This window comes from Puntigrus tetrazona, chromosome 5, assembly GCF_018831695.1.
Source record: "Puntigrus tetrazona isolate hp1 chromosome 5, ASM1883169v1, whole genome shotgun sequence".
Classification (NCBI taxonomy): Eukaryota; Metazoa; Chordata; class Actinopteri; order Cypriniformes; family Cyprinidae; genus Puntigrus; species Puntigrus tetrazona.
Genome location: NC_056703.1, coordinates 26,190,112 through 26,201,189, shown reverse-complemented (window position 1 = coordinate 26,201,189; position 11,078 = coordinate 26,190,112). Strand labels below are relative to the sequence as shown.

The 11,078-nt window shown below is 45.6% G+C and overlaps 1 protein-coding gene across 1 annotated transcript; it reads right to left on the bottom strand.

Annotated features, from left to right (window-relative positions):
- Window positions 1–6,993: 6,993 nt before the first annotated feature.
- LOC122345105 (E3 SUMO-protein ligase ZBED1-like) lies at window positions 6,994–8,997 on the bottom strand. The gene is made up of 3 exons (XM_043238937.1): window positions 7,768–8,997; window positions 7,538–7,665; window positions 6,994–7,424 (listed from the first exon to the last, which is right to left on the bottom strand). Exons 1-3 carry the CDS (start codon window positions 8,871–8,873, stop codon window positions 6,994–6,996), a joined length of 1,665 nt encoding a protein of 554 aa, XP_043094872.1. The 5' UTR covers window positions 8,874–8,997.
- Between the last annotated feature and the right edge of the window lie 2,081 nt (window positions 8,998–11,078).

Below are 11,078 nucleotides of genomic sequence, written 5' to 3'. Positions count from 1 at the left end.
AAATTAGATTGCAACTCATATATTCAAAGAGCAGTTTCACCTCATACTGAGCAACTCCTTCGAGGACATCATGCATAATATCCAGCACAAAGTTCTCAGATACATTAAAGTAAGTCAAGGTATTGAGTATAGAATTTCTTTTAACACCGTAATAGGAGTATTCATTGGGGTTGTCGGAAAGATACTTGTAATGCTCTTCATTTAGGCTTCTGTTACGCAAGATCACACGTGGTTCCTCTTCAGGAACTCGAGCTGCGTCACAAATGTTTTGGGAACGCCTTCAGTGTGAGCCGCTCTGAACCACGTGTGAAATCTGTCCAATGGAGGGGAGCGACGTCATGGACGAGATGACGTCACCGACCAGGAAGTATAAAGTCACGCTCCGCGAAGCCGGTGCCAGTTTTCTGCTGTTCAGTAGGCGCTCTTTGTGAATTGTCTGTCTATTTATTGTTTGTCTGTCCAGTTTAAATATATTATTTTAACTGTTAGACATTGTTGAGGGGCTTAAAAGAAAGTCTAAGAAAAGACACATTGGTGATCCGCCGCGTTTCAAGCGGTGTGCTGATCCCTGCCCTCGCTATATCACGGGTGGGGACACACACAGCTTGTGCATGTGTGCCTGGGAGCGGAGCACGCGGCGTCAGCCCTCGAGGGGACTGATTGCCCGCATTGTTTGCAGCTACCGCTGCGAACACTCCGCTCCCGGAGGGCTCTCTTTGAGGAGAGAGCCTTCACCAGCGTTCCCAGGGGTTCGGGACCCGCTGCCGCCGAGGCGGAGTGGCGAATACTTCTCTGGGGATCGCAACTCGATCTGGCGGAGGAGATGGAGACGTGCTCGTCCTTTTCTTCGTCGGAATCTGCCAGATCGGGTGCTTGATCCCGTGTATCCGAAGCCCGAACTTCGGCTTCTTCGGCCACAGGGGAGATGTCCACCCGTGTTCGCTCTTCCTCCGAGGAGGTTGATGTTGATGGTGGATGACGTGCAACTGCACACGCCCCAGTATGAGGAGCTTTTAGAGGTGGTAACTCGTGCGGTAGCTAAGCTAAACATCGATTGGCCCGCCGAGCAATACGCTGAGCCTCAGAGATCTAAATTAGATGAAAGATTTCTGAGAGCAAAGCAGCCACCTCTAAAACGGAGCCTTCCATTTTTCCCAGGCCTCCACAGTGAGCTGGCGAGGTCCTGGCGAAGGCTGTACTCCGCTTGTGTTTTCTCCCCCACTGCTGTTGATCATTTTGGTAATGTGGTGGGAGTCGCGGAGTGCGGCTATAAGGTGATGCAGTGATGAACGGGCGCCCGGCCCACGGTCTGTGGCTATCACCACCAGGGGTGGTATATCCCTCAGCTAGGGATGTTAGCTGTATTTCGTGCTCTGAAGCACTTCCTCCCAGACCTGAGAGGTCAGTCACCATGTGTTGGTGCACACCGACAACACAGCGGTGGTCTATTACATCAACCACCAGGGAGGTCTGCGTTCGCGCCCCTTGAACAAGCTGGCGCACCAGATCCTCATGTGGCTCCAGGACAAGATCCGCTTGCTGAGAGCGACTTACATTCCTGGGCATCTTAATATGGGAGCCGACACCCTGTGGAGACAGGGGTTGAGGCCGGGAATGGATGCTTCACCCGAGGTGATGAAGCAGATCTGGTTGAGATGTTACCATGTTGCTTCTCGATGGAATGCACAATGTTCCTCTGGTTCTCTCTAGTTCATCCAGCTCCCTGGGACTGGATGCTATGTCACAGGCATGCCCAAAAAGGCTTCGCTTGTACACATTTCCCTGATTGCCTTGCTCCCAGGAGTTCTGGCGAGAGTGCACCGGGACGGAATCAGACAACTGCTAGTAGCACAGTTCTGGCCGGGCCGAGTAGGGTTTGTGGACCTGATCGGCCTAGGATACGGTCAGCTGGGGAACCCCTGAGGCCGGATCTATTCTCTCAGGCGAGGGGAACAATAGTTCACCCTCACCGGAGGAGTTATTGAAGCTGTGGGTGTGGCTCCCTGAGGGGCACAACTCATAGCTTCTGGTCTTTCAGCTGAGGTTGTTGAGACCATCCTCCAATCCAAAGCTCCTCTACGAGGAGCATGTAGGCCAGGAGGTGGAAAATGTTCACTTCCTGGTGTGGAGACTGCCACTTAAACTCAGTTAACTGCCCAGTAGGCTCAGTGCTGGAGTTCCTCCAGGCGACATTCTCCACCGGGTTAACCACTCCACCCTAAAGGTCTACGTGTCAGTCACATCTGCATATCATGACCCTATTGGTGGCCACTCAGTGGGCAGACACCCATTAGAAAGAATCAAATTGCCTATCACAGCTATGCTGATGACACGCAGATTTACCTAGCTTTATCACCAAATGACTACAGCCCCATTGACTCACTCTGCCAATGCATTGATGAAATCAACAGTTGGATGTGCCAAAATTTTCTTCAGTTAAACAAGGAGAAAACTGAGGTCATTGCGTTTGGAAATAAAGATGAAGTTCACAAGGTGAATGCATACCTTGACTCAAGGGGTTAAACAACCAAAAGGCAAGTCAAGAATCTTGGTGTGATTCTAGAGACCGACCTTAGTTTCAGCTGTCATGTCAAAGCAGTGACTAAATCAGCGTACTACCACCTAAACAATATTGCAAGAATCAGATGCTTTGTGCCCAGGCAAGACCTGGAGAAACTAGTCCATGCCTTCATCACCAGCAGGGTGGACTATTGTAATGGTCTCCTCACTGGTCTTCCCAAAAGACCATCAGACAGCTGCAGCTCATCCAGAACGCTGCTGCCAGGATCCTGACTCGAACCAGAAAATCAGAGCACATCACACCAGTCCTCAGGTCCTTACACTGGCTTCTAGTGACCTTTAGAATTGATTTTAAAGCACTTTTACTCATCTATAAATCACTCAATGGACTAGGACCTAAATACATTGCAGATATGATCACTATTTATACACCTAACAGACCACTCAGATCTCTAGGATCAAGTCAGTTAGAAACACCAAAGGTTCACACCAACCAAGGAGAATCTGCTTTTAGTTATTATGCTGATCGCATCTGGAACCAGCTTCCTGAAGAGATCAGATGTGCTGAAACATTAGTCACTTTTAAATCCAGACTCAAAACTCATCTGTTTAGTTGTGCATTTACAGAATGAGCACTGTGCTGCGTCCGAACTGTGCTACTTTGCTTCTTTTATTTTAAACTGTTTTAAATCAATCTCTTTTTGCTTTAAATTCAATTTATTTTAAATCAGTGTTTTTATTTTATTTTAATTTCTTTTATTGTTATTTAAATCTTGTAATTATTTTATTTCCTCTTTTGTAAAGCACATTGAATTACCATTGTGTAAGAAATGTGCTATATAAATAAACTTGCCTTGCCTTGCCTTGCCTTGCCTAGTTACACGATTCCTCCACGGTGTGCTGAGGCTGAGACCTCCAGTGCGGACCAGAGTTCCCCTGGGATTTGGTTGTGGTGTTAGAGGCTCTGTATAAGGCACCCTTCAAGCCCCTCGAAGAGGTTCCCTTACCTGTCTTATCCTATAAGACAGCATTTCTCCTCGCCATCACCTCTCTTTGGAGGGTGGGAGATCTGCAGGCCCTCTCCGTGGCCCCTACTCACTTGGACTTTGCCCCAGGCATGGCCAAGGCTTTTGCATACCCAAGAGTGGGTTATACACCTAAAGTGCCCTCTGTTACACCGCAACCAATCGTACTGCAGGCCTTCTGTCCTCCCCCTTCCAGACCAGCTAAAGTCCAACTGCAAATGCGTCAAGTGCGAGTACTGGACATGTAAGTGCAGAACTGCATCTCTGCGGAGGTCGGGCCAGTTACTTATTTGTTTTGGTCCGACAAATAGGGGTTGTGCCGCTATGAAGCAAACAATCAGCAGGTGGATAGTCGCGGCCTCCATGGCCTATCTTAGCAGTGTGCCCCTCTGGGACATTTGCAATGCTGCGGGGTGGTCCACGCCCTCCACTTTTGCCCTTCTATAATTTAGACATGAGGCCCGCTCCTGGCTCCTCTGTCTTATCCTGATGGGTGGTCTGAGGACCCCTTTTCAGGCAGGGCCTTGGAATTATGGCGGCGTGGGCATCTCGTTCCCAAGGCGTTTGTGGCGCAGCTCGAGTTCCTGAAAAGGAACGTCTCAGGTTACAACTGTAACCATGGTTCCTTTAGGGAACGAGACGCTGCGTCCCGATGCCATACTTCCTGCACCCCTGCCGGTGCTTACTTCACTACAGAGTCTGGCGCCGGCCGCAGAGCGTGACTTTATACTTCCTGGTCGGTGACGTCATCTCGTCCATGGCGTGACGCTCCCCTCCATTGGACAGATTTCACACGTGGTTCAGAGCGGCTCACGCTGAAGGCGTTCCAAAGCATTTGTGACGCAGCGTCTGCGTTCCTAGAGGAACCATGGTTACAGTTGTAACCTGAGACGATCATCCTTGCTAAATACTTCCTGTGCTAACACCTTGTCAGTGAGACACAGTCTGCAGTAATATTTTGCAGAAACGATTCAACATAACCAAGAATTCAATTTAGACCCAAGTTATCAGCGGTGATTTGCGCAATAGTACCAAAGATGGGCTCCTCAGAAAATGACACCTTTATTCCCTCCTGCTCAAGTACATTGACATCACCAATTAATGGGTCAAGTATTCGATCCATACCATACTTTTTTCCCATCTTCAGAATGGAACAAAGATATTAGATGTATGTTCATTAAGAAAGAATTTATGCATGGTGGCAGGTTACGAAGCACAAAATATAAACAACCAAGTTTATGAATCCCTGTTTAGACACTAATGGGTTTGCAGTTTCAAAATCATCATAGTAAATTTGAATCTGAAGTGCTATGGCTAGAATACAAAGGATGGTTATGGTAATGCTGTCCTTCACAAAAATCTTTATACATATCACTTTGGCGTTTCTCTTGAATGAGATTACGCACTTCTTCATTCCTAAAAATGAACTCAAGAGTCTTCAGAAGAGGAATATATATAAAGGTGTCATTAACAGGTATCTGTTCATACATTCCAGAGGTTTTATTTCTTCTTGAATCGTATCGGACACCTAAGTGCATTTCAATAGTCTCGACAACTCCACATTTCTCACTGAAATATTTTCCCCATTTTGTATCAGTATTAAAATCAGAGAATGGATTATGAAAACTGTTAAAAACTTCTTCGACTGAACTTCTATTTGTGCTATCAACAGGCACAACATTTAAAACATTTTCTCTTAAACTTGTATGGAAATCACTGACAAAATCCTCCATACTTTGAACAACTGATATAATTACACTGTTTGCAACACCGTTACCCTGCAAATTAGCTATTATGGATGCACAAAGTTCCTGGAACTATCCCTTGAAACAGAAGAACACACATGCAAACTTGCATCATTATCCGATCTTTGCTCTGTGTCAGACACAACAAGTGACTCTGCTTCATCAGGATTTGGAGCTTGATTTTGTAATGATACATTCTCACTGCTTGATGCTACACCCCTAAAATGAAACCTAGTTAAATGTTTTCTAAACCCTGCATAACTTTTAAATCGCAAGGAACAATCATCCTGAGCACAAACCAGCTCAAATTTCTTTCCAGGGTACAAACCATGTACAAGATTAAGGTGCCGAATTAATCTTACTGTTCTAGCAAAGACTGATTTACAGATGTAGCATTGAAACATCATTCAAGATTTTAGCTCTGACAAGGGATGACCTTTTTATCCACCACAATGAAGAACTTGCTGATGGTTTCTTTGCTGCTCCTGAGGCAAGAATGTATGGCTGACGATTCTCTTCCATCTCAAGGTGTTCCTGTATACTCCGGCATGCCTGAATGAGGTGGGAAAAAATATCAATAACGACAAATAACTACAGCAATATTTATCATCATTTTATATTTATATATATTGTGACGGGAGGAGCCAACGACAGACACAGTTGGCGTGGCGTCAGGCCTCGGAGAGGCTTTTTATTGAACACAAAATAAATACAAAATAAAGTGTCCAGGGGAAAGTGTCCAAATAAAAAGGGGAACTGGTGTCCTCGTTGTGCTGCAAGGGAAGTGCAGGTCAGGCAGTGTTCGGCGGCCGCACGTGCTCCCCTCTCCTGTTCGGGCGCGAGGGGCGGCGGCTTCCGTGGCATCTCCGTCGCTTCTTTCCTCCGGTCGTCAGAGATTAGGGGATAAACGGCTCGGCATCCTGGCCCATCAGCGGTACAAGGGTGCGGTCATCGCCTGGACTACGGGGTCCCACGACACTTCTCTAGCGCGGCGGGCGAGCTCCTTCCACGCCACCCTTCCTGGACCCACGAGGACACCAGCGTGCATGCACGGGAAGAGACCGGTCTCTCCAGGAGAGGCGCGTCGGTATTTAACGGCGATGGTAACGAGGCTAAATTCACTCCCGGTGTGCCTCGTCACACGCCGCCAGACCTGACCAATACCACGCCTCCTCCTCTCGAACACACCCACTCCCGTCGGGAGCCTGGAGAAGGGCGGCGAATAAAGGACGGGGTGATTATGACAATAAAGAGGAGGGGCAGCCGACTCGTCACTATATATATATATATTAGTGCTGTCAATCGATTAAAAATTTAATCAAGTTAATCACACTGACGGACTGTGATTAATCACGATTAATCGCAAATTTAAAATACAAAGATTTCCCTGTAAATGTGTTGAAATAAAGAAATGCATGTCATACTAGTTTAAGGAAACAGATCTTCCAGTTTTATTATCTCAACAATTAACATTTCTATTATAATACTACTTCAGAAATGAAAGTCTGCAAAAATACAAAATAAACAGTCTCTACATTCTTCATCCAAAATAAAGAAATGTTTAATAAAACTACTTCAAAGAGACCGATCCTCAAGTTAACATCTTAACAATCAGGTCTATTTTAGAAATTAAGTGTCTGTACAGAGACAAAATGAACAGTCTCTAGAGTGTGCATCTGTGCAACATTCCTCCTTCTAACCAATCACACAACATCCTCTTCTTTCAGCCAGTTGCTCAGACAGACTAACTTATTAACATTTTCAGATGAAAGAGCTGACCTCTTCTTCTGCACAATGTGGCCTGCCAAAGAGAACAGTCTCTCACATGGCACTGTTGAGGCAGGTGTAGCCAAATACCTTTTTGCCATATGGGCCAGCTTAGGATGGGCACCTGAGTGTGCTGACCACCACTGTAGTGGACATGTGTCTATGCTGGCATAGGGCTCTCCCTTGTACCTTTCCAGACATTTATCTGTGGACACAGCCTCATCATCAGACTCTGACTCTGATCCCATCATTAGGAGGGCCATTTTCTTCTTTGGTGGCTCTGGGTCTTCTACTGCTCCAGAGCTCTGTGGAGCAGGTTCTCCATCCTTCAGCATCACACTCAGCTTTTGCCACACCTCTCCCCTCTCTGATTTGGGCAAGCATCTAAGGTGCTTGAACCTGGGGTCTAGAGCTGTTGCTATCTTTAACCACCACATATTTGAGCTCTCCTTCCGCTTGTTGAGATCCTTTGTGAATGACGCCTGAAGCGCACTATGTAGGCAGGGTCAACATCAGAAACCTCCATTGTACGCAGGAGATGGCACAGCGCAGGTAGCACCACAGAGCAGGATACATACTTTTCACCTCCTAGGAGCTCAGTGATGTACCTACAGTAAATACACAATTGACTAAATGACTACAGTTTACATTCAGACTTATAAATTACTTGTTTTTATTAGTAAAATTGAAGAGTGAAAAAAATCAAGTACCTGCAAGGTTCCAGCAATGTTTCCAGCTTTGCCAATCTGTCGTAATCAGCTGAGGTTAGCATCGCTAACTTATGCTTCTGCTGTGCCAGCGCTGCACTTACTGGATCTTTATTGTGTTGAAGTCGCCTTATCATTTCAAGAGTTGAATTCCAGCGCGTCGGTACATCCTGAACAAGAGACTCCTCTGCTAGTCCATGGGAGACTTGAAGAGCTTTCAGCTCTGCAGTGTTCGCGGGACTATGCTTGAAATGTCCGACTATTTTACGGCACTTGGCTAAAACGCTGTCAAATCCGCTGTCCCGAAAAGCCATGGCGATAACCCTTTGTATAATGTGCGCCACACAAGGAATATGTTCGAACGGTAAACTTCTTGCTGCAGCAGTCATATTAGGAGCACTGTCAGTCCCTATAGTAGTGACTTTGTCCGTTATCTCCCACTCATTTGCAACATCAAGAAACTGGCTAGCGCATGCTTCGGCAAAATGCCTTTCTTCTGTTTTTAACACTCCTAAAGTGAATGAGTGCAGATGCCAGTTGTCATCGACTAGATGTGCTGTGACACCAAGGTAGTTTTGGTTACTTACTGATGTCCAGTGGTCTCCAGTAAGAGCTATAAAAGTGCCTTCTGACAACTGACTCAGTTTTTTAGCTTTTTCACTGTCGTACAGTTCATGCATTCTCGTAACAATAGTTCCCCTCGAAGGCAACTGGTATGATAGGTCGCCTGTGGCAATCTGAATGATGTCTTGAAGCCCACGGTCTTGAACTATGCTAATGGGTCTGCAGTCTTTGGCGATCCATTTAGTTATGGAATTAGTTAGCTTTGCTGATGTTGTTTTGTTGACAGGCGTGGGCCTGCTACACTCAGCCAGTGTCCTTTGACGAGCGCGGCTTGTTGATGCCGTTGCAGCACTGGCATCTTTTCTAACATCAGCCAAAATATGTTTGGCCCGAAGATGGTACTTCAAACTTGTTGTACTTCGGTGAAAGGATAGTTCATCACTACAAAAAGTGCACACAACTTTGGTTTTATCAAAACTTCCATCCGGAAGCTTTTTAAAACGAAATTTGCCGTTCAGCAGACCAGGCGTCCTATCCTCTGCCATGATGTTGTAAAACACGTGTGTGACGCTGCGACGTTACCCTGATCACACAATAATAGATAACCATCCGCGCTGCGATGATGGCAAGAAGTTTGGGTCAAACTTAACAAACGATTAATTTGCGTTAAAAAAATAGTAACGCGTTATTTTTTTTTAATTAATCGCATGCGTTAACGCGTTAACGTTAAAGGCCCTAATATATATATATATATATATATATATATATATATATACAGCTAAATTGAACATAGTAAAGAACAGGAGACAATCCGGAAAAAAAAAGTATATGCAGGCTATTAATTTAAGTTTAGGTTGAGATCATTTATCAGTTGATCCATTTCAGAGTTTATCTGATCAATTTGAAGTATACTGTATATAGCCCTTGTCACCAAGTGTCACCAGTGCAGTTACCTACTTTGTGAAATACCACAAGATGGTCAACAGCCTGAGAGATACTGATCTTTTGGGTTTTCTTTCTTCCTGAAGCCTGGGGTGATAAAAGATGCAGGAGTAGAAGGAAGGAAGATATGTCACTGTCCCATTCTGAAAAACACAGAACACATGTTAAATGTTTATTTTGTTTTCTATTCTGATGCTGGACGGTTGTAAAAAAACATTTCACTGCATGTCGTACCATGTATGTATGTGTATGTGACAAATAAAATTTTAATTTGAATGTTTACAATACAACAAGTCTGGTATATTTTAACTGCAAAGCCTCACTAAAAGTTACTAAAAGTAAAGTTACTTCTGTACAACTCTACCTGTAGAATCCTGGGCTTCACTGCCTTCTCTGTTCTGATTGGCAGATGACAGTAACCTCTTCAGCAGTGGAGTGGGAGTCAACGTTTCTGCTAGTCTGATAACTTTTGCTTTGAAAGCTGTTGGCCACCTTTCCAAAAGTCTGGAAGCAGTTTCAGACCCAAAGAGGAGTGTGAAGTCTTGAAGAATCTACAGCAGAAGAAAACATGTAAAGAAATGACCACAGAACATTCAATATATTCACAAACTAAATGTAGTCAGTATGTAGTCATATACCACTCAACATGGCAACTTGGAAGGAGCCTTAAATTATTAAGAGGGTGTAGACAAGTACTATGCTTGGAAATATTTCACGTCTTTATTCCATTCATTAGTCTATTTGTAGTGTGGGTGACATCCAATAATTGTAACAAAGCACAAGTTGTGTGCTTTGTTAATTTTAATCAGCAATGTAGTACTAGATTTTTTTAATTCTGTCTATATATGTAACTATAAATGTTACATATTTGATCTTCTAATTGTTCCCTGTCTGTCAGTCACTATGAATTATGTTGTGACGACAGACTGGGGTCTTGCTTGGAGCCCTTATTAGCTCTGATTAAGAGAAAATGTCAAAGAAATTTGTCAAGTGATTAACTAATCCTGAGCCACTCCCCGTCACCTGACCCAGAATTGACGAGAATGTTTTCCTGGGCCACTGTTTATATCGAGCTTAAGTGTCCTCCCAGTCCGGAGCCTTGCAGCGTGGCTGAGGCATGCAGTCCTGTGGGCCAAGCCACCTCCGCCCTGCATGTCTGACTATCCTGCAAGAATACTAAGCCAAGGCACTATAATGCACAAGGTACCAAGTACCAAACCATGGTTTATGCAGTAACTGTGTTCATCAGCAGACATTGCCTCAGGGGCCACAGTCCATCGGGAATGCAATGTCCACACTTGTGGGCAAAGAGTGGCATCTATGCCACAACCTGGTTGGGGAACATTGATGAAGTTTGCTTTGATGCCCCCATCTCTCAGGCTGTGCTATTCAGCGATACTGTCGAGCACTGCCCATCAGTCTCCGCCGTGTCCTTCTCATCCCCTGTCTCTGCATCGGTCGCCTAGGTTCTCCAGGACCTCTGTGACATCCTGGCTTTTTGGCTCTCTGCCTCGGCCTCAGTCTCCACCACCTGCTCCGCCATCGTCAGTCGGTCCCATGGAGTCGATGGCCGTTCCTCCTCCATGGCTCCTCCCTCCGTCGGCTCCACCGTGGACCATCATGGCTGGGTTCTGGGTCCTCTGGATCTCCTCCTGCTCCAGACTCCTTCTGTCTCCTCCCTCCGTCTGTTCCTCCCTGGAATCTGTTTGCCGACCCCCTCCTGGGGGCCCATCCTCCACCAGAACCTTCTCCCAAGTTCCCGTTTTTGTTTTGTTTTTTCAGTGTGAGGACGCACCTTCTGAGAGGGG